Here is a 25,025-nt window from a genome sequence, read left to right on the forward strand (position 1 = left end):
TGTTAGTTGAGAAGTCAGAGAGTGCGTTGTCGAGAGAGAGCGTTGGATCCGTGGTGACGAGAGTTGCGAATTAACTATTTAGTTGTCTAAATTATAGTACGTTATTGCGATTAGTTTACGTTAAACTACCATCGTTTCCTGTTTAATCAACATCTGTACAATCCATTGATTGTAAATAAATTAATTGTAGCATAAGATCCTACGATGTATATCACGTTTATGAAATTTATGAAATACTCTCTTACGCCGCAGAATCTGGATCGAAATGTTTCACCATTGACCAACAATATTTATAACGATGTTATCGCGAGTAAATAACGGTGTTCCGATGCTTTTGCATCAGATTAAACAGTCGTTCCACTGAAAAACAAACAACCGCGATGAAAAATATTCGTTTCACGGCGAGCTTTCTAACTGTATTTGCTCTGTTTCTCTTTTTTTTTTGCACAGCTTTCAAGACGATATCGAGAAAGAAACTCTATTGATTTTATTCAAATTAATTTTTTTTCGTGACTTCCATGTAGAAATGTAGTAGTAAAATTGGAAGAACCGGTTAGAATCACGTGAAATATATTGAAAATGAGATTTCATCATTATCATATCGGTGTCGATGAATCATTTTATCGAATAACATTTCACTTCCAACGAAACGTGACGAAGTAGGCTATTTCATCTTGATAAATACGTAAATTTCCAAAGATAGATCGTTATTCCATCGTATCTGTTAATTTATTTGCCGTAGTTCCGTGCTTTCGCATTTGTTAATGACCGCGTCGAACTTAAAGAATCTCAATTCGTACTTGATGCTGAAACGAGTTCGTAAAATATGACAAATATTGTGATGGGCAGGAAAAATTGATTATTCGGTAGAAAACGATAAGATCCATTATCAGAAACTTCGCTGTTTTCCAATAAATTATGGAATAACAGTGTATTTTTAATGAAACGTTAAACCTTCAAGGAAGAATCATTGTACGTTTTAAAAAATTGCATATCGAGCGCGAGCACGACGAGTAGAATTTTGCAGGAAATTTGAAATTGCTTTTTCGATAAAATGTTGCGTCGTGTTGTAAATTAATATTAATTTTTCAAGTGGAAATTTATGTACCTACAGCGTATCAGTGTATACGAATGCCAAGTTAACGTGTACCTTTAGAAACTGTAATTGAACTGTATTATTTCACTTATTTTATTTAGCTTCCACTTTCGACGTTATAGACTTTTTAATAAATGCAATTTTATTTACACGTTTTGATAAACACGATATCGAGCTTTTATTTAACGTGAAACAATTTTAACGAAATGTAATATATTAAAATATCAAATTTGATATACACCGTGACGACAAAAGAATTCAGGATATGCCATCGACAAGCGACGAACTATCTAACATTAAATAAACCACTGTCGATAGAAAGTATTGCACGGGTAAGATTAATTGGTAAACGGAGTTGGACAACGACGATAGGACATGAATTTAAGTATAAAATACAGGAGAACCTATTACGTCGACTGTGCGAAATTGAGGAAACAGGAAATAGGGAAACGATAATCGATCAATGGCTGCACGGTATACACAGAAGTCAGACCAATCACTTTGAGAAATGAGGAATAATCATAGAAATGATAACAACGAAAAGCGAAAAATTAATATGCCAACTAGCAAACTTCATAAAGGGGAGCATAAAGTTGAGAGTATTCTGGAGCTTGGACGAATAGAGAAACCACAGAACAACATCCAGAACTGGAACGAAATACCAAAGACTGACACAAACATAGAGGATCATTAATAAGGAAACGTACGCTCGCGTACAGGATTATGGTATAGAAATATACCTAGAAACGCGTTAGCAGGCAAATCTTACTGTTGGAACAACGAGACAAGACGAACTGGAAGATATATAATAAATTAAAATATAACTACATTTAGATAGTAAATTAAGATTTAAGACGAAGGTAGTGGTCCTGTTGCAATACAATATTGGTTCAACACCACTTGTCCTATCTTCCTCTATATACATTCTAATTAAGTATTAATTAGGTTAGTATATAACATGGGTGCTATTGACGCGATACATCTTCCTCGTCGGACAAGGAATGGCAAGTTACACGTAGTGCGTCGCTAGGGAAATCGTCGTACGAAAGAATAGCTAGCTTGCTCTGGCAGAAAGCAAAGAAGAAATATGAGAATTTGTATATTATGGCGACAGACGCACGCGAAAGTCAGTATTTATACATCGACGATCGTTTGGAAAAATATGCTACGAGGGAGAATTACAAAACGTAAGAATTGATCGTGCAAGCGTGACCCGTGAAGCGATCGAGAATAATCAGGATTAATGACAGCCTGACGCACGCAACTTTTACGACTATTACGAACCATTACGACCGGCGGCAGCATAGGAATAAATTAAGGTACAGGTTAAACGTATGAAACGCGCGTATGAGTCAAGAAAGATCGTAACAGGCGTAAATCACAATACGATAAAGAAGTATACGATACGGTATTGTGAAAAACCACGTTCGAATTCACCGTCTATGCCGAATTTGCACACAGACTTTATTTCTTCTCGTTTCTTTCCTTTCTTCTTTCTTTTTTCTTCACATTCATTTTTCTCTTCAAGTTGCACCACTTCCGTTTTGTATCTGCCACGGTGTCGCGCGTGTACCGCTGTAAGAAATTGCTATCTGAGAGATTCACCAAGAATCCTGTGTTATTTTTGTATCCAAACCAAAGTGTTGCCTAGAATAAAGCTGCGTCTAACAAATACAATGCACCAGCAGGGTAGAGCAGAAACTGAAAGATGCAATAGGAAGGAAGGTGCAGTAAGATATGCATGAACGTTGCAGTAGGATAGACAGGTCAAGTTATCGCGATACTTACAAGTCCAGGGAAGAGGAGCTGGGTATGGCAGTCTATTGGATGAAGAAGAATATCGGAGGTAACGACAAGGAATAGTGGGCACGATTAAGATGTGGGAATGTAAGGAATACGAGAGGAATAGGAGTAAAAGAATGCAGATTATGTGTGTGTGAGAGAGAGAGAGAGAGAGAGAGAGAGAAAGCGAAAGAGAGGGAGGAAGAGAGAGAGAGTATGATGCATGTATGGAGTTACGTAGCGTTTGAGAGGAAAGTTATGGGAAGACCTCGGGGGTTGGGTGAATAAGCTGGGCGCCAGTCTGAAGTTGAAAAGGAAAATCGAAAATATGCTAACAGACAGTGTGAGATTAGCAGAAGATATGAAAAGTTCGATGGCGAAATTAGAGGCAGTGGTTAGTACAAAGGCTGGTAACGAAGAGGACGTAAATGTAAAATAGAAAAGGAAAGTCTGAACAGAGTTAAGTTTAATTTATATAGATAAGATATATTTAATTTGTACTGGTTGAAATGGTTTTAATTTGTAAGTTAGGAATATTTGTATGTTTCATAGATGTATTCGTCAAAGCGCGACGAGAACGTAGATACAAACACACGTAGTGTACGGACAGTGCACTGAGTAAATAAAAATAAATAAAGAGATAACAAATACGATACGATATTAAATTTAATATATTTAATAGAAAACACTGTATTTTATAAAAAATCGTAGAGGCTCGGGACGAAATATTTTTTTTAGGTGAATTGTTTGTTAGAAAAAATAAAGCTGTTATTCATAGTACAGAGATATAGACTAGAACGAAATGCGACGAGGAATGCAACGGATCGATTATAATAAAGGCTAGTAACAGAAAAAAAAAAATAAAAAGAGCAGTAACAATATCCGATACCACTTTTTTTTCGCTTCTTTTCCAACCTGTTCCTTTTATTAAAATTTCAGGTTTAAAGGAGGTCAGAAGGTCAAGAACGGAGAATTTTTCGTCGATTATAGTGATATTTCTGGAGGCTTCAAAGATACTCGTAGGATAAAACCTTGATCAAACACCTAAGCTTTCCGTGACAAGTTTATTCGCGATTGACCGAATTCCTTGACACTTCTCCTGTTCCTGTTCCCGAAGGAAAAGTACGCTTTCCGATATCGAGTGTCACACTTGAAGCGTGCAAAGCATTCGCGATTTCTGATACCCTTGTCTACATAACTATCGTATCGTTCGATCACTATCGTTCTTCGTATCACTCAAAACTGCACTATGGGTACGGTAATTGAAATATCAAAGAATACCCCTGTCATTTACATATGTTACAGAAACGATACGTTGTAAGAATATCATCGATATCTTTACGTGGAAACTTGCTTCTTACAATGAAAGAAAAGCCCTATGAAAACAGCGGATATCTATACGCGAATAGATCAATTTATTTCTTAACAAGCTATCTTTTGAAACGATCCCGTATATTTCTGTTAGCGAACATTTTTTTTACTAGCAGCTTCTTATAACGTGACTTTTACGGCGTTCGTTGGAAACGGAGACGAACGGTGGATTTTCCAAGGTTTCTCAGTTAACTTTCCTTGCCCGCTCACTCAATGGAAACGAGTTTTCGTTTCTCCGTGTAATTTCGCGATACCGCGGTGCACCGGGCCGAAAAAGATACGCGATTTAATGAACGACACCGTGAAAAGTGTTTTCGATTTAAATTGCAAATTTCCTGCAAATTTTTCGCTACATAACATACTTTGCAAAGCAAAAAAAAAGAGGGCAAAATTTATATCGAAATACGTTTGTACGATACGTTTCTGATCGAACAAAACGATTACTTCCACTATAAATACTACCGTTTTGGTTTTTAATAAAACTACATATATACAGGATGTTCCAAAAAGGCTAGTCGTACATAAGTACTTTTTGTCAAGGGTTATAAATCTGAAATTTATAAAATTGCACAGCGTTCAGAGAAATCTTGTTTCTCACTGTCGAAAAATCCAATTCGAAGTATAACGGGATCTCTATTTTTGTCGCGAATTCGGTACAAATGGCCAGTGGACGACATAGCACGGAAGAGAACGTATTGAAAGATTTCCGAGCAATTTTCTCTGACTATTATACGCATTCCAGGTTCGTTCATCGAGGCGTCACGGGTCCCCAGGAGCGATCGATGGAATCTTCGCGCCGGGTTCTCTCTTCTTTTTTCTTCAGAAACAAATGGTCAATTTTATCGCGAACTTTTATCTTCACGTGATATATAGGAGCCCCTTACTATTTCTCTGCTCCCTTTTCTCTTTTTCTCCGCTGTTGATATCCTTGCTTCAATCTGGAACCTTGGATATTGGAATAGGTTTACATAGGGTGTGCGATACAAGCCTTATTACGACGAATACGAACATCAACAGGCTATCCGTAGGATTTCGTTTAGCTTTAGCTCAATTTTAGGTGAACCGTGACACGCACTCCTCAGATTCCTTCAGGATTTTTCTTCCGTGACGTCACGTACCAACGATACGATGATTCGGATCGATCGTTTAGATTTAGATTTTAAAATAAGAATTCGCAAGAGGTAAACTCCCAGGATGAATTCTCTTTTAATTGTTAAACCCTGGAAAATTCTTCATAATTATATGGCATAAGATGAAAAAGTCACTTCTTTTCATATTTTTTTGTATATTTTAAACAAAATTTAGGATCGTCTTCTTTAGATCATCTAATTTTGGTTTAATATTCCACGCATAAGGAAGCGTAAAAAAGATCAGATAAACAAAATGAAGAGATTTTTGGTACCATTGTATAACGAGGGGAATAAAACAGCCAGTCTAAGTGTAAAACGTATATATCGCGTTATTAAATTCGAGTATCAATATTTGAATCATTGTTCACCGGGTAATATATTTCGGTATCCATAAATCAACATGATTTAACGTTTACTATTTAATTCAGTGAACGTTACAAATATACTAAAAAGTATCAATATTTGAATCATTGTTTATAGAATAATATCTTTTCGTATCTACAAATCAAAGTGATTTAACGACTAATATTTAATTCGGTGAACGTTAAAAATATACTAAATTTGTCGTGTCTCCTCGAAAAATACAGGATATGAAAATTTGTCGCGCTATTCTTTCTTCAATTAACGATCATTTTTTCCATCTTCTAACTCCACGATTATTTTAATAAATCGCCTAAACATATACCTTATAAAAATTTATATATACGTCTCCTTATCACAATTTTCTGATATGTATTCGTTTCGCGCTTACGTCCTAGTTTTTATACAAATCAAATATACGTGTGCGCGTATTAAAGTAAAGAGTAGGTACTCGAAAAAGTAGAAGCAACGAAAATGTCGATCAATTTACAAATTTTAATTCCCTCTGTGATTTTATATCGAGCTTCGAGCTTTTAGTCAAATTAACTGCCCTTCAACTTATGCAATTGATAAATTGATAAAAAGTGATACGAATGAACGTCGAAGCTTGCTTCGCAAGTTCGTGTCGATTTTGAATCGTTCGAAACTTTATTTCGTCCCAGCTTATGACGACGATGATCAAGAACCGCTGGTACTGAATTAAGCGCAATAATAATTCCTCACAGATAACTTCGATCTACGATCTTAAGAATATTCTATTTACTCTTTCTTATCGAAACTTCTTAAATAATCGGTTTAAACATCGCAATCAGTATCCAATTCGAACATCGACGATTAGTAATTACCAATTATTTCTTAATTCTAACGATATGTGCAGTTTAACTTTTGTTTATTCCGACCTAATGTATCTTACTACGTCAAATAGTAATAAAAATGATATGGTTGCATCGCGCTACGAATGAAATTCGCCAACATTTCACGGTATAATAGTAACACGTATAAAAAATTACAGCTTTAACCAACTCCTCCTCCCGTTGAAGCCTTTCTGGCTGCTGAAGCAGAACGGCTCGACGCCGCTCGCCAAACGATCCTCCTTTCATCCCCCTAATTCATTCGGCGAGTCGTGCACAGCGCGCGGCGAAAGAAAACTACGATATCCTGCCTCGCGATACATGAAACGAACGCGATCGATTAACAGATTAGACGGAGCGACGAAACCCAAGATCACAGAGAGCTCTCTTTCTTCTCTAAAATCCCATTGTTCCTATGCAGACGGGTGGCTCTCCTCCTGTACACAATAAGCTTAACGACTCGATATAACAACTTCCAATGTGGATTATAAAAATATTAAATCTTCTGTAATATCAACTAGTTAACCCTATATGATATGTAAACTCACGGACCAATGTGATCCATGGCGACGGGGCCCGCGAAACGAGTCGCTGAAGCTTCAGGAGGCTTATCCTCCTGAAACCGATCGTTCCATCGGACTCTCGTCTCTATTTTATTTTGGCCGGCGTTACTTCCTGTGAACAGTGTCTGTCCGTCCCGTTCGTCTGTCCGTCTCCGTTGTCTCTAGTTACCTATGCACGTAAACACGTACCTACGTACGTATGTGTGTGTGTGTGTGAGTGTACGCGAGCGCGAGTTTCCTTTTCCTGTACGTGTACGTGTACGATACATATGTGTGCGAGTGTATGCAGGTAAATGTACGATGGAACAAGACGTGCGGTCTTGCGCGCAGCCACGCGGAGGAACGGGTAACAGCATCGATGGATCATTCTGCTCTCTTACCGGAGATCGATCGACCCAAATAGACGGGCGCGCCAAGCCGAGCCGAGTCGAGCAGAGCCGCGCCACCAGGTACAATGTGCTCGAATTCGTTCGTTCGCCACCGAGAATCGACGGACAGATATCCAGCCCCTCTGAGTAACGACCCATCCGGAATCTACTCTTGCACGTTTCGGCTGCGATAGGCCGCTCCTCTGGGATACACGTGGCCGTGACTGATATCGAGGATCGCTGCCCGATGTTCCACGCTATTCAACCCCTGATATTTCTGCCGACGATTTGCCCACCTTTCACACGGCCAGACGTTGCCCGATCGATTTCGCACGCGCTGCCTGGCTAATTTTCTTCGTCCGCCTCGATCATCTCGTTACCCTTTCCACGACGAACGTTTAATCAATTCCACGCCTGCCGATCATCTTCGGCCGTCCAGTTAATCGGATGCCTATCGGATCACGCGTTGTTAAACTGACTTGGCGCGGGTCATTTTTCTACGAGCTTCTTTTATTACAAATGTCTCTAACGTTCCATATTTCCAAGTTGCACGCTTCTCTAACTACGTTTTGTATCTCGTTTATATTTCTTTTATAATAAATTGTTTCGTAATAAATATAATTCGTCGATAGACGCGTTAAGCAAATTCGTACGGTATATAGCGCGAAGAGTTCGGGCATTTTATATCATGGAAATAAATATGAAGTTTCAGACTGCGTTGCATGTTCGTTTATCGTTGGCGAATTAAACTGTATGTGCGTTAGGTATCGTTGAACGATCGTAGGTATTTCACACTGAACGAATCCTTTTATCTTGTTCGATAGAAATTACGGATATTTCTGTCTTCGGTGAGTGGTGGCTATTGTCGGGAACATACGACGCAGTTCGAATAATTAGCTGATTCCCTGAGATAGACTCGATTTTTTATATCTATTTCGTGATCCGAAAGCTGTTCGTAATTTGCTTGTATTTTCGTATTTTCCTAATCCATGTTTCTATTGTATCAACGACGCGTTAACCGCAACCCTGTACGAGAATGAAAGTTGTTTTACGACGGAGCATCGATCGAGATGCAGAAATCGGTCTCGTCGGCGCTACGAAGCGACAACTCGAAGCAATTAGCACGCAAGGACGAACGGCTGAAACGCGAACACGAGAGGGGCTCAGGATCTCCGATAATAATGAAGAGTCCTGGCCGGAGCATATATCCATTAAATTGCATGCACTCGATTTAATGGCTTGACTCATTGCCACGGGCTCTTCGATGTTCACTCGAGTTCGCGTGCTCGGGCCTCCTCTTCGAAGAGACGGCAACGGAACTGTTGCACTTTTTTCAGAAAACGAATCGCACTCTCTCCTTTCTTCCCTACAAAAGGAACTCCTTTTATTATATCTCGCGCTGTTAACAAGACGATAACCGAGTATTAAATCTTTGACGAACGAGAAACGTGTTTCGTGGATACTTTTTACTTTCAATAATATTCCGGAGAAATTAGAATTTTTGTATCATCGTCCGTGCGAAATGAAAGATTTCTATTCGGTTTTTCTACGATTACTGATCCTTGGAATTCGAGCACATCGACAGTTCCTAAATCGCTGAATTATATTTAACCATCGACGCGTTACCCGTTTTCGATGTTACGGCTAATCATAAAATATAAAAGGTACTTATCCTGATCAGCCTCGATTCTTCCCGCGACGAGAAGCACCAGGCGAAACTGCTGCTCCCGAAGAATTTTCAAATATCCAACGAAGTAATATGAGACGACAACGATGCACTTGCAGGTAACTTTGTTGCGTAATTTCTCGAACCAAAGGCGATCCTAATTAGTCTTCAAAAGCTCGAATATTCCCATTAATGAATTCGAATCACGAAGATGCCTTCGTCCTTTGTGGCACGAAATGTTCGCTTGATTCGCCGTTCAATTCCGCGCTGTTGTCTTCTTTCACAGGACTGGCGTTGCTTAATTTGCCCTCGGTTCCCTGGACGATGTTTCCGCTAATTTCGACCAACTTCCTCACGTAATCCCCGTGGATCAAGATTTTCGAGGTACTCCGTAGCAATTACAAGATTCCTTTAACCGCGTCAAGCGCAGAAACCTTGCTCGCGTTCGCTTTGTTAAGAAGTTCTCTCGGACCAGCCGAGTTCCCGCGGAACCAACCTGTTCCCCGTAGCTGATCTGCTCCTTCGTTCCGCTTGCGGACAATCCGCGTTCCGCGTTCAGATCTCGTCCATGCCGAGGGGATCTTCGTGATTTCCATTCTTAAAATTCGATCGACGGAAACTAGAAGAAAAAAAAAAAGAATTGCACCGCGTCAGTACCAGCTGCGCCGTACTCCGACGTTTAGAAAAAATAAAGCAGCTTCTTCGCGAACTTTGGACTTTCTCGCGTGGCTACCCGCATCTATGACACAGCGATCGAACCGCTTCTCTACGACGGCTATTCCTCAGGCCAGCCGAGATCTTCCCCTACGAGCTCGTAGAATCGTTGATTGTGTTCGTTGAAGAACCTCCTTAGTTTGGTGACCACCACGGGACTAACGCGCGGATGTCGTCTGCCTTTGCTCTCCTTCAGACATTTCTCCGACGTCTCATTGCGCAGACAGTAGAAGCCTTTCGTGTGGTTGAAGTAGAAATTGTGCCTGCCGATCCGTGGCTCCAATCCGAGGAAATTCTCGATCCTGCGCAACTGAGGCACCGGGTCCTCGATCAATTGGTCACCGTTCACTATGAGGATCTGCTCCCTGGAGAACACCTCCAGCCACCTATGCATGTACGTGTGGTACAGGGAAATCGCTACTGGCCTGTACGACTCGTTGATGCTGCCGTCCGGTCGTATCACCAGTTCCTCGAAGCTACGCGCCGCCTGCTGTTGCTGGATGCTTCGTGGTGTTCCATTCGTCAGGGTCGAAGCGGTCGCGGCGTGCGTCCGCAGCTGAGTGTAGTCGGATATCGCTCTGGTCACTGGTTCCCGCACTATCAGCAGCAGCTTCACGCTCGCGTTCATCGCGCGGATTCTTTCAGGTACCTGCGACGAGAAATCAGCGACGTGAGGAATTATCGTTAAGCGCGAGAAAACGAGAAAATCACGCGACGCTTCGGAGCAACAATTTCGTTGCGAAATTTTAGAGAAAGTTGTCGTACGCGTGTTTCCTGTATTATCGTTTACCTACGTTTAATATATTGGATTTTACAGCAGACATAGTATCGCTGGATCACTTAGAACAGTGATCGTCATGGTAACGATTACGTGTAATTGACTTGATACGTAGGTGTGTATAATAATTTGCGTTCGTAGGTCCTATGATACACGAATTTAACACGTGAAAGGGACTGCTTTAAAATTGTCGATTTACGACTATCAAACGTACCGCTCAGAAGCTACATCGATCAGCTTTGTAACTCCGGAAATAAAGAGAAGTTTTTTAAATTTACCTTAGAATTTTTTAGAATCTTTTTGCAGTGAACGAACTTACGAAAGCAAAAATCATTCGTTCCTTCAGAATATCAATCGTGCGCTTATTTAACGAAATTGGGGAATCATTAAAATATGGAGTTGATCAGTATGGCTTCTGAAAGCCATCATCAGATGAAAATCGTTTTCGCGATTCTACGATTTGCACCTCGTTTCGTTGAATTCGTTGAATTGAATGATATATAAAATACATTTCGTCGGAAGGATAATCACGTATGATAATATTACGGTTGATTACGACCAACAACGCATCCACGCATAGTGTCAAGCGCATTTCGTGTAACGATATTCATCGTGATATCCAGAATTTCGTGGTGCCACGCTGTTTACGTTCGCAAACTATACACGAATGCGAGTTGCATGTTATTTAGCAGTAACGCTAAAAGCAAAAATGTGTTCGTAGACCGTGGCATTAACTGCGATTATATCCAGTGTAACGTTTTTATTAGGCATTTTAGAAAATGGTTGTTCCAACAGAAATTACTTCATAAAAGCTGGCTTTAGTTTAATTTTTGAAAATTCGATACGCGTTATCGCACCAGCGAATTGTTCTAATAGAATTCCCTTTACTTTATCCAATATCTCTGTCTCGTGTAAAATTTCGAATTATCTGATATTCTAATTAGTCCGGAGATATTTCATCTTTATTTATTAAAAACATCGTTTCGTACAAAAGAGGATGAAAAAGTTCTAACAAGTTTCCTTATTTCCTTCTTTTCTTCGGTAGGAACATCCTGTGCGTTTCGCTTCTCGCTTTGGAACGTTCAATTTGAACGTATAGTTTGCGAAGGAAATATGGTGGACTCTTAAATTACGGTATCAAGCAACAGCACCGTGTAACGTTGACGAATCGAATCGCGTGGATTTATTTCCTCTTCGAGGTTGTAAGAAACGAGTTAACCTTGACACCGTACGATTCTATCGCGAACGTTGCTCGCCAAATTAATTTCGGGTGACTGAATCGGCCGAATGAACCGTGAACCGAGCCAATACGTAACTTTCGATTTACAAACTTACCGACTACCCTATTATTGCGTGTCTTTCGAGCTGGCGAAAAAGCTATCGTACGATAATTAAACGTTATCATTAAGAAGACATGGTTTACCTATCTTTAAGCTACGACGATTGCTTGGTATTCTCGTAAAACAAGCAACGCGATATTTAAATCGTCCTCTCTTACGTAAAGCAACAAGCGCAAAGATAGCGCCGTGTCCGAATTAATAGCCTTTTGCGGTCGAATGTTGCCACAGTGGCGGCGTTTAAAGTTTCTCTTGAAAGTCGAACGTCGTTGCAACAATTTAAAATTCCTCTTCAAGCTATAAATATTTATTCCTTCTTCCAAATGGTAATCGTCATCGCAGAAACACATCGACCGCAAATGGTTGACGCGAGACGAACCGTACGATTCGGGATCGTACGTCGCACGATTGGACTGTGGATTTATTGGGATGACGACTAAGTGATTGCGGATTTTGTCATTACCACGTGATAACAAAATCCGCAATCGCTTAGTTGCCAACGCAATACAATACGAGAAATTCGACAAGTTCGGCAAAAAGCACGTACGAGGCGTACGACACGCAGAAATATACAAGATACTGCTAGTATTCATTACGATATTTAGCAGATAAGATAAATTCCTATTTAGGTCCCGCTTCTTTCAGCCACGCGCACGAAAAAGCACAAGAATGTGTAAAAGTTCGCGGTCTGTGGCCGAATTCGTACCCACCTCTGGCGTGACGAAATAGCTGGGACTTTTCTCGATGGTGATTTGGCCCCTGAAGGAATAAGGCATCTTGCGTCGATACCACTCGAGGCCTTTCCCGTAATTATCGTCGCGGTCGAAGAAATGTACCTCGCCAGCGGCTTTCTGGATTTGCGGGTGAAGGAAGAGCATCTCGAGGAGCGCCCTGGTGCCGCATTTCCGTACGCCGATGATGATCGCCTGAGGTAGATGACGGCTGGTGCGTGGGAAGTGCACCTTGCTGGAGAAGAGCAAAGGCGGTGTGGCGCGGACTTGGGAGACGAGTTCGACGGTACGACCCTCGACGGCGGAGGCTGCGTGAAAACTGTATACCGCGCTATCGTACAGAATGTGGAAGGTCAGAAAGAGGGAGAGTAGGACAACGGTGAGGAAGGCAGCGGCCATTTTCGGTCTGGATATGCCAACCACCAGGATGCAGTCCGATGTGTCGCCCTCGGCCGGCCTCATGGCAGAGCGGGACATCCACCTGATGACACACGTTATCATCGTTATTGATCGTATCATTTTTGCAGAAAGTGATCCAAACGTAGTCTGGGTTCTAAACGTGGGCTGGATGAATTTTTAAACACTATTGTTTTTACTTTTACTTCGAATATATGATTTGAAACGAATATTAGTTTCCTTCGGTTTATTTCAACTGCACGTAGATAGATTAGGTCATCCGAAAAGTTTCTTTCGTCTTATAAGGAAATAACGGACGCGCAGCATTTTCCGTTTTATATTATTTCACCGAATTACGTATGATCCATTTTGTTCTATCAAAATAAAGATCACAACGTTCGACAGATTAGGTTTCATGTTTGTATAAAGATGCATCGTTGTAAAAGACGTGTCCGTAAAAGAAAGACACTTTTCGGACAACCTAATACAAATATGTACATCGAGGTGTTACACGTTAAAAAATCTTCGACAGGTTTGGCGATAGGTTCCGAAGTAAAAACGTTATTTAAATCACCTCTTCTGTCGAAACGTATACAGTGGCTACAAAACATGTTATTTCTTTCGCACACCATTATGTTTATCGTAATAGTCAAATACCAAGTAATTATCACCGTGGTAGTCGGCGGTCATCGGTGATTACCAAACTTTTTCAAATGATTAAGATAAGATGAATTTCATGGACCAACAAACTTTCATGCGGATGACTTTATAGAAAAAAGCGTCAAAATGTAACGTAATATTTGGATTAAACGTAAAGATTAAACGTTGTAGTATATTTCAATCTATCGCCCAGAAGATAAAATATGTCAAATTCACCTGACTATTATAAATATAATTCGCCTTCTACATAACGGTCAACATTTCGTACTACGAAAATAAAACGTACAATACGCTTTATTGATGAAAATACGCTTCGTCGATGGAATAAGGTTACGTGCAAATACTCTTTGTAGCCGTTGTAAAATTTCTTCGTTCGCGCAGAATATTTTTCCACGCAGAATCAACTTTCCTATCTCTTTGCCCCTCCATTCTACCTCATTAGAACGACTACGAGCATTACCGGATTAAAGCATGTCTCTTTCAATTTGGTGGCACGCAACCCGCGTCGTTAAAAACACGCACGTGTAGCTCGTAATTTATTCTTTCCACGCGGCAGGAATTATTAACGCCGGTGTACTTACCGATCATTACGCGCATACTGATAAGCGGTCGTCTCGCACGCGTTGCACTTAATCGCACGACGTCGCGTCGGGATTTCCATCTGCGTTCAAAGTGGAAAACACGGCGCGGATCTCGGCCTGGCCCGTTCCAGTGTATTTACCAGCGGCAGCGTAATTGAAACACGATAGAATAAGCGCAACAGAGGCGAACGCCAGAGCGTTCCACCGTTCTCGAGTTGCGTAACTTCGAATTCATTACGTTGTCGGCCACGGCTGAATAAAGGCCGGTATAACCGTGCGCTCTGTGTGCCCCGAAGTAACCGCTGATGGAGTTGGTATCGGAACGTTGAATTGTCGGCGTACTCGCTTTTTCGCAGGATTTCGGAATCGTAACGCGCTGTATAGGGCCAGAGCTACGCGAGAAGATCCGGTGAAATGGGAAATGGGTCGTCGAACGGAGAGCAGACCGGAGACCTTTTACAGGCAAATTGAATTATTCGCGTTTACGAACGTTTCGTCGTGGTATCTTTCTTTAAGAGTTTTATCAATTCATTGTGCGCTGCACGCGTGGTTTTCGGTTAAACCGAAGGTATTCTCCTTCTTAATTTTTCGAATCTTTCTAATCCTTTGCGAGTTACCATATTTTTCTAGCTACCAGGTAGCTGAAGCAACGAAAATCCATCATCAGTTTGCGAACACAAATTTCGAATGTCGCCAGCGTGGCCGCATGGCTATAAACGGGATTTTCATAGCAAATCGCGATCCACGTTTTGCGAACATTCCGGTTCAATTATTCGAGGTAGACCTGAAACTCGCGAAACGTGGAAACAAAGCGCAACGCATTATCGGGAACGCGATCGAAATCCGATGAGCCACAAATACATAGGTGCATTTTTTTCTCGTATTTTCATAAATTTCGTAAAAATTGTCGATTTACTTGGCCGTCGAAATGGCAGAGTGAATTCTAACTTACAGTGCGAACAATTTTAACGGATCTCCTCCTTTTATCCGATTGTTACTACCGTTCGTTCGTCCCAGCATCGCCTCCAGTTCGTGAAACCGGTTCGACAAAAGTCCTGCAGGCTGACGGATGAAGGATTAAAGATCCGTAGTAATTAACGTAATGATCTGTTTCACGGTAACAAAGGGCAAGGAGACCCTCCCCTGGCGATTGACGAGGCGATGGAATTAATCGTGGTGCGTTTGCGAATTATATCTCGAACGCGGGCAAGTTTTATCGGTAACTGCTCGAAGTTATAAATCAAGCAGGGAAGCCCGCATGCAGTCTCGCGGAACGAACGGATCCTTCGCGGAAAACAAAGTGTACACCAGATAAGAATAATCTGGTCGGAAACGCTGACATCAGCTGTCGTGATACAAACGCCTGTTAAGTGAGATTAATTAAAATCATCTTCGTATCTAAATTCGCGTACGTATCTTGCGTCACTGTCTTTTTTTAAATAGCGTTCAAACTAGCGCGCTGCTTCCGAATGCACGAACGCCGACGAGATGGTGAATTTTCAGCCTTTTAACATCGACAGAATTCAAGGTACGGCCGATTTAAGGAACTTCGTAACTTGGAACGAAACTCGGGATAAATTTTAATATTCTATAATTTACATTTCACTTTTGATCTTAAGTTTCGTTCGAAAAGGAAGATGGACATTTTTTTTAGAAAATGTTAACTTCGAATAACTCGTTGGAAAGGATAAGGAGAAGTAACAAAGATAAGACGATGAAACTTTCGAGCAGCTAGGAAGAAACGCGCGTGGACATCTTGACGTGGAAAGCCGGAAGGAAAAAGGCCGGAACCTCATGACACGCTGAACTTTCGTATACGTGATCGAGAAACTTAACGAAACGCATTTACAAGAGAAGGTTCCGCTATGCTGGAACTCGGGAAATGTTAGTACCGTTGCTTTCGTTGCAATCGATAAATCAACTCGTACGTTGCTTTTGCCCGAGGCTGCCAAGAACGAGCCACGATACACCACGTTGGGTCCACCGTATCCGATAAGGATAATCGTGTGAAAAACAATTCGTTCCTTCAGCTTTCTATCGTAACATCGAACGAATCTTTCGACCGTGATACTTCGTAATTAAATACGCCACGGATCAAACGTTTCAAGCTAGCGGCGGTTCAACGTGTTTCATCTTTCGTGTTTCTTCCTTTGCGAACCAAGCGACGACAAACGAAATACCCTTCGACGATAAAGTTAATTTTACATCGAAGAAATACGATCCACATCGGTGATGGAAAAAGGTAGCGGAATAAACTTCCTCGCGACCAGCACACTCTGCTCTGTAGTACCTTAGCCGAATGAAAGATTAAACAAGCGATGGTGCAATTTCTCTTTTGCTTGTTACACTTTCGTAGTTACCAGTTGCTGAATACCGCGCTGTCTTTGAAGTGTAGACGAAGAAGCCTTGGTGTTGGAGGCTCGACGACTCTAACTTTACCAAACCACCGCGGATATAACGAAATTTCCGATGTGCTTTTAACATAGTCGGTGCTGCTTCTGTTCTTGCGATAAAAGTATTTTGAAATTTACACGCGCTGGCGGAAAAGAGGAAATTTAAAATTCATACGCTATGAATATTAAGCGAACTAAAAATTAATTAACTAAAAAGCTTTTTGCCGTATTGGCAAAAATCATCTGTGCTGTGCTGGTATATATATATTATAATTATTCATCGTCCTTATCGAATAAAAATTCAGTTCGTAAAATTCCATACAAATAAAATATCCTTCCGTGTCTCTTATTTTATGAACATTTTCTTTTATCCGTCGTCGTATTTATGGTTCCTCGGGTCCCACTCGTGTTTTAAATATCGCGTTGATGTTTCCTGCGAGATTTCGCGAATATTTCAGCCCGCTTCTTCGCTACAGATCCGAAACTGTCCTGTCGTTTCACGCGATCGAAATCCCAGGAACCACGAACGCGTCGTTCGATCGTGGCGAAAACTAAAAATCTAAATTATTTAGTTACGATGGCAACGTAAGTTTGTTCGGTCACGGCTCGTTCTTCCTACTCTCTAATCGTTCTCTTTCAGCTGTTCGATCCTTGTCTCCTCGACGCGAACACGCCGACTCGAATTCGCTAGATCGCTACACCCACGCGAGCCAAATTTAATTACTTTCAGCGAGTAACGATTAAATACGAAAACAAACTAATTACTAACAGCACGACGAGATACAAAAATCAATACCCGCTCCTCCTCCTCCTCTTTCTACCTTATCGTATGGTCGTAAAACGGCAACTGCCATTTCATTTACTCGAGTAAAAGCTAACGATATCACGGCGGACGAAGAGGAAATTAACGCATTCCTAGCGCGTTTTAATGTCAATGGAAGAGGAACGAAGGAGAAGGAAGACGAAAGGAGAAGAATCTGCAACGCAGCTCAAGGGGCGCTCAGTTTCTAAATAAAGACGTTTAATGAAGTCTCGGGAGAGGAGGAGACGCCGAGAGGAACGAGCGAACTTTCGATCTCGCGCTACAACTCGAATAAATCGGAATTTAAAAGCGGCGAAACTTTTAGCCGCCGGTCCTTAAGCTTAGAATAACTAACGAACGTTTGAAATCGTATGGCTTTCAGGCGAACGAGAAAAGCGCTCGACTTCTCGATCGTCGTCGTACATCATCGATTTCCTACGAAACGCGCGAGAACAAGTATCCACTTTTGGGACCGTGAAACATATGTCCTGCGCCGACAATGCATCTGTTTCTTTGCGATACATCCTGCCTTCCAACCAGATTCCTTTTCCTCTTTGTCTTCTATTTTATATGGAGAGCTTTGTACGCCGCCTCTCTAAGATATCCTAAAATAAGGATTTCCTTTCCAAGCAATCTTTCATGTTTTAAGACGGAACGAAAGCTACATCGCGAAATATCTGTGCTTCCTCGTTCCAACTGAGATAAATCGATGTTACGTTATTTTTATGTACGGATGTCCCTCCTACGACACGTTACTCCTACGATATGCATTCGCTTTAACGAGGTTGGACAATTGCATTTCATCTACAACTATCGCGTTCAACGAGGAACAAGCGTATCTACAAGATACAAAAGAAAAAGCCAAACAAGTGTAACCGACGTGACGCGGATATCGCGATCAATGAGATCTCCTTTGGGAGCGCGCCGCTTTAAATCTCGCAAGAAACGAATGCAAGATACCAGCAGATCTGAAAGAAGCTCTCGGTGGCCAAAAGGATTCAATCGCGGTAATCTCGTTCACCAACGATATACATCTCGGAAACCTTATTTAAACGACAAAGTTAACTATGTTTCAAAGTATCTAATTAGCATAAGTACTCGTTAATAATCTGACACGTTGATGTCACTCTAAACCAGCGAATCAAAGGAATAGAAAAGATACAAAAAAATTTACGTGTTGTGCGTACCGCTATCGGGAAGATATCACGTACGTTTACAGTCCGACTTAGCTTCCTGTGATTCAGTTTGGTTGAATTAAATTAAAATTAGATCGCGAAGAACCCACGACTTCTCCGTAGCTACGATTTCGTCGGTACAGTCGATCAGCGCCTACGAGATCCTAGACGATCGACTTTGTTTAACCCCTTGGCTTACACGTTATCTGCCGATCGCGCGAGCCATAGTAAGCAAGAAATTCGGTCACGCGCCGTGCCCTATTCATCTGTTCAGCCGTATGCCCGAACTGGCGCAAGATGTATACTTCTTATGACATGTATATTTAGGGGCTACAAAAGATATTGTGAAATAATAAACAACGTTTGAGGACAAATAGCGTTTTTAAGACGTGTTTTAATAGTGTTTTTAGACTCGCGGTCTTCGCTTATGGCACAAATTCTTTACCACGAGTTTGACTCGTGGTTATAAGCCAAGGGGTTAAATGTTTCGTAGAATTGAACGAAGACCAACAGCGTTGGATTTCTGGCCATAAAACTGTCCGATGTCTCTGCAGACATTTTCTCGCCATAGCTCGTATCATTGTCACCGTATACGCTCTAACGCTTTTGATCTTCGCTCAATCCTTTGCGTCTTCCAGTCAGTGAAATTCGTAAAGTCAGATTTCCGGGCAAGAAACTGTCCGATATTTCTCCAGACCCTTTTTCTCCATAGCTCGTACCGTTGTCACTGTATACGGACTCTGAGTCCACAAATTCGATTTCATCGTTGACACGCTTCAACGAAATTAGCATTTGCTGTAGTGGGTGCGCGGCAACTTTGCGAACGCGACGCGTTACATCACGAGAAATCTAAACTCGCCGATCGTTTCCAAGGGACGTTATCGGCCAGTTGGAAGGCAATTGGAGGGAAACAAGCGGCATCGAAAAACCATAGGCCCGTTCTACCCTCTGGTTTCGATCGGTTGATTCTGGGCGACCAAAGTCGTGGGAGCGCGGAAGAGCGAAATGGAGGAACCGAGGGCCGGCACAGAGACAGAGACAGAGGCAGACGATTTTCGGCGCAACGCCAAATATTTATCTCGCATCGGCGGGACCACTCTTTGGCAGCACATCGACCGTATTATCGCGACAAATCGCAATTTCGACGGTTAACTTCCACGCGGACGACCGGCCGCCAAACGACGGCCACCACTGACTTTTGCCGCGTTATTACGCGCGCGTTCCGTGTTATCAAATCAACTTGAATTGTATCGCGCGTGAAATTCTCGCTCGTCAGCGACCAGAAATTTCTACATACCAGGGATAAATCATAAAACCATAGAGGAAGAAGTATGGGAGAAAAAATTCGAGTACGTCGTAATCGACGAGTCGAACGTTGTCCGGAATTTTGAGTGGCCCTCTGTTTATGGCACGGATAGACCCGTTCCCTTCTTTAGGAAATTCCGAATTACATGTCCTCCCTGAGCTGTAAACCTAATGACTCCGAGGTCAGGTAAAAAACTCCGGAAAAGGACCAGCCGGAAGGACACGATGGACAGACGAAATCCAACGGCTGGTAGGGAGAAGCAACAACGTAGGAGGACAGTTCGTCAACAGACATCGTACCGTACGGCTGAAATACTTCGCTCCCAACAAGATCTTACCACCGCCGTGCATCACACCACACGTTACGTTCATACAACAAGTTCAACACAGTGCTGGATTACTTTAACACTCGATATATTAAAGCTCCCCCACCTTGAGCGTCAATTCATTCGAGGTACGCGATATCGACCGATCGGTTTGATCTGACTGGTTGCTCTTTGCTCGATAATTCGCAACAGGAAACTTGTTACGCTTACGCGTTGTTAAGTGTGCATTATTTACACAGACGAAACGTTTCGTGAAATAATTATTTAACACAGTCACCGCCAAGTGCATCTTCGTGGATTCTGCGCTCGCGTCCTTACATCCGCGTTTCCTCTGTAAGCGTCACAAAATACGAAGCGAAAATAGCAACGCGCGATGAACTAGACGACTATGCAAATAATGCTACCGAGATAATGCGAAGAAGGTCGAGAATTTGCAAAGTATCGTACAAGAAAAGTAACCATATTTCTTGTAGGTTGTATTAGCAACCTTTACTTACCGCTTATACTTCTTGTTGTGCTTTAATACGATTCATCAATTGGCAATATGCCTACGTAATTATTTCCAAATTTCTGTATAAATAAATACTTGAAATTGTCAATTATAACATTGTCTGCTGATGTATCTTCGTTATTATTCATACTCGGTACCTACCATTCAGAAATTATTTTTTAACGCTATCGTTAAATAATTTTGAGTGCTTGTATATAATTAGGTATTATAGCTAATAGTAACTTTAAAACATCGCTCGCACGACGGTCACCGGTGATCGTCACGGCGATGAATCTGTTAACGAATAATAATTATTTAGCGATTATTTAATTTTCTTCGCTTCTCGCATTACTTTTATTACATTGCGCCCCATCGCGATATCTTTTACGCTACTTTGATATTTTCTGCATCTACTACTTTTTTCATACACCGTGAGCGTACCTTTCACTACGATCGACGATCAACCCCTTGAAAGAATCTCGGGAAACTCGTTTAAAAGGCGAATATGCAGTTTTTCAGTTAGCCCGTCAATTTTCGTTGTTATTCACGGGAAAATAGCCGCAGTTATGACGAGTATAATTTTAGGACAACGTACCTCGTGCTACAACGTCTCCACCTTTTTAATTACATCCGGCACTGTCGTGACTGCTCGCCATGATCGTTGCGTTTAAATTGAAGACCTTATCTTACGAATTGGACCAATTAGACTCCGCGGAAGGCAACGATCTTCCTGTCACGGATACCGTCGCGGAAGCGTTTCTTACTCGCGCGCAAACTACCAAAACATCTTACGAACTATCTTTCTTACTTTGCAACATTCTCTCGTATACAAAAACGCGGTGTAGTTCTTGTCGTAGGATCGATATCTCGTATCGAGGCGTCTTTGTCTTTTGTTGCCTTCCGTGCAAAATGTAAAAACAGGCATTGCAACGCACCGTGAAATCGCAATTTGTTAGTACGTTTTAGATCGTGAAGATAATAGACGAAAGTAGCTTCTGTTGTTTTACGTATGCGCACAGTGTTCCAATTTATGAAAAAAAAAAAAAAAAAAGAGGAAGAAATATATGTGCGAGTTCGATCGCATAAGAATAAACCGTGTTTCGAAAGTCTTCCAGATTTAAATATAAAATTTAATACACGAGCCTCGCGTTGCTCTTTCAAATCCTACATCAAAATTTTCCCATTTGGCTAACTGTCGCCTTTCTTCAATCCCATACCCTTTTTTTTTTTTTTAAATAAACCATGTTGAAATTGATATTTTATGTATATTCAGCTAGCCGAATACATATTTAAACTTTATTTTGACGTATACGTCATAACGGCAACACGGGGAAAAATTTGTGCATTTTTGATATTGCGCGAAACGTGCAACTAATATTCAGTGACGGATAATGCGGCAATCGAAGCGCCTAGATTCGAGATGATGCGTGGGTTTATAAAATTTGATCATTCGGAGCAGCCGTGAAATCGATTTAATTTTCGAAACGTTTAATGTTCCAGTTTCGAGGGATTTCGCCAGAGTCGAATTAAAATAGCAGAAAACTGTGAATAACACCGTGAGAATTTTAACAAACAGTATTAACAAAGAGGAAATATTCACGGCCGTTCCATTATCGCTGTTTTTATTTATCATCGACGTGTTTTTATTGTTCGTCGAAATCTGATAAACATTCTCCAACAATTTCATTCAAAACATATTGGAATTACGCGTCGGATAGAACATCTCGGTACAACTTGTTATCTTTCCATCCAATATTCAACTTACTATTTTTTATTACGAGATACTCACAATACATCTATAGGGGACTGGGGAGACCACTCTCGACGAGGCCGTGCCTTGTTGGGCATTTGCGTTTGTTTATTTGTTCACATTCTTGAGGATTCTGCAAAAATACAACACAACGAAAATTACGTATAAATATCTTCATACATTTGCACGTATAAAAAGTATGTACACGCCATTGCATCTATTATCGCATTTACAACGAGAGTTAGATACACGTACATTTTAAAACGAGGTTAGTATAATATTGACTTACCCTATGCTTTCTTTTTACTATTAATTCGTATTTTCCATTCTTTATATTTTTTTTTATCAATTTTCAACTTATGCAACAATACGTGTAAGGATTTTCGAATAACTTTTGTACCTTCAAGAAGTGTGTTTATTTTTAATTCTCACTGTGTATACTAGTTAATCAGATCCAATCGTAATAAATTTCGTATCATTCGGTATTTTCGTATGACTATACAAATTCCACACTATGGGAATGAAACGTAGTCTTTGATAAAAAAATCTTTCATTGGAAGATAGTCATTGTATGTTACTTATGACACATTTACTATCTGCATCGAATTGATCAACGACGAATCATCGTTACAAGTAACAATATTTAGCTTATTTTATATTCATTTTTTATTTATCTCATATTTAGCGTATTTATACGAAACCTATTGTACAATAAAACTCCATTTACTAGAAATTTTAGTTAACCTCGCGATTAACTGAACTTGTGCTACTTGAATTCACTTATCCGACTGTGAGCTCCTGTTCTGTGGACAAAAAATATTAGGCAGCGAAGAAAATCGATGAACTTTAATTATACAAATTGTATGTCCAAAAAGATGGAGTTCTACCACACGCACGATTTCCCGTCTCAATTTTGTTTCTTAATGTTGAAGTGGTCACCACTTCTAAGAAAATTCTATATCTGGTCTTTCTAGTTTTCTCAAGCACTGAAGCCATCGACAGCGTGTAGACAAAAGACTGCGACGAAGACAGACCATAAACAGTAGACAGGCGACGTTGGCTTCGGAGTTTTTAGTTATTGGGTGACACCAGCTCAAATTGTATTCTTACTTATAATTACACTTCTATTTAAATATATTTTCTACCTTACAATTTATCCACGAGTTTCTCTGTTTACACATCAAATAATCTCAACATTTAAACGTCTCGAAACGTTGCAAATTCTTTTCGTTTGCTAAGACACTACGATTTGAATACGAAGAAATAGCAATTCTATATGTTGGCAACGCGAGAAAAGTAAGATCGGAATATAAAAATTCGAGGATCGTAGCAGAGGTTCGTCGACGCTCTGATAGGAGATTCGCAGTACTTTGATTTCCATCGCATAAAAGAGTTACCATCGTCGCTGAAATTAATTCGAACGCGACGTTCTCGAAATCTTTGCGTTCGAACGAGCATCGGTGCACTGTAGATACATCAACGAAAATCAAAGGTTCCCCGAGAACGCAATTTCGCGTGGTAACGAAAGAGACGGGGACGAGGATGTGAAAAATCAAACGATTTCGAGGACAATTCGGAGCAAAGCCGTTGCGTTATTGCGGACGAAAATGAAAATCCACGATGACAGTGGTATAACTTTTCTCATTTTGCCGCGTGGCTGTTCGCGAGCCTGGCTTCCTCGAGAGACAAGAGCGAGAGTGCGTCGGTTGACACTGTCGCGATACTTATCGTGATACTTGTCATTGCGATGTATTCTTGGCAACTTTCAAATTTACGTTTCAAGATTACGCTATCGCGAATTACTTTAACCACGAATTTCCCTCGCAATTCTTTCCTTCTTTTCGTGTCACCGCCAAGCCTTTCTTAAAGTTTTCCCACTCTAGACGCACTCGCTACACATCCTGAATTCCCGAAGCCAGATGTACAGGTATATAAGACACAATAGAATCGTCGTCGCGTCGCTTCGAAATACAAATTATGAGAAATTTTCGCAGAACAGGCAATTCCAGGCACGAACGTGCATTTCGAGCCGCCCGAAAATATTCCGAACATAGCAGGGCATGCAAATTGCTATCCTCCATCGTTCGAAACAAAGCGAAAGAGAGAAGAAGAAGAAGAAAAAAAAAAGAAAATATTCCCGAGAAAAGAAGGCGAGTAAAAAGAGAACAGAGAAAAAAGAGACAGAGCGAGTAATGAAATTTGCTAGTTCGATACGTGCATCTTTACCGACTGAGCGAAAAACGCCACCCATTCTATTCCTGGGAATTCGATGAATCGTTCCGTTGACGCAAGAATGTCCACGTGCATCGCTCGTTCGTTATCTATTCATCGCGGTAATCGTATTGCGTATCGTGAAATTGGAGGGGAAAAAATGGCAAGGAAAATCGACGCAATTTAGGT

At 41.0% G+C, this 25,025-nt stretch overlaps 1 protein-coding gene across 5 annotated transcripts in view; it reads right to left on the reverse strand.

The window, feature by feature from the left end:
• Positions 1-4,749: 4,749 nt before the first annotated feature.
• LOC117205970 (heparan sulfate glucosamine 3-O-sulfotransferase 5) overlaps positions 4,750-25,025 on the reverse strand; it is a 152,328-nt gene continuing 132,052 nt past the window's right edge. For 2 of the 5 annotated variants that reach the window (XM_033444854.1, XM_033444855.1), the window contains 3 exons: positions 22,665-22,758; positions 12,727-13,228; positions 4,750-10,550 (listed from right to left, as the gene is read on the reverse strand). In XM_033444854.1, the coding sequence (XP_033300745.1) occupies positions 9,963-10,550; positions 12,727-13,228; positions 22,665-22,723 (1,149 nt within the window). In that variant the 5' untranslated portion in view covers positions 22,724-22,758 and the 3' untranslated portion in view covers positions 4,750-9,962. Of the gene's footprint in view, positions 10,551-12,726; positions 13,229-15,336; positions 15,464-22,664; positions 22,759-25,025 lie in introns of those variants that run through there. The other 3 variants (XR_004487325.1, XR_004487326.1, XM_033444853.1) reach the window with 3 other exon arrangements.

Source organism: Bombus bifarius, unplaced genomic scaffold, assembly GCF_011952205.1.
Source record: "Bombus bifarius isolate JDL3187 unplaced genomic scaffold, Bbif_JDL3187 scf7180000007996, whole genome shotgun sequence".
NCBI lineage: Eukaryota > Metazoa > Arthropoda > Insecta > Hymenoptera > Apidae > Bombus > Bombus bifarius.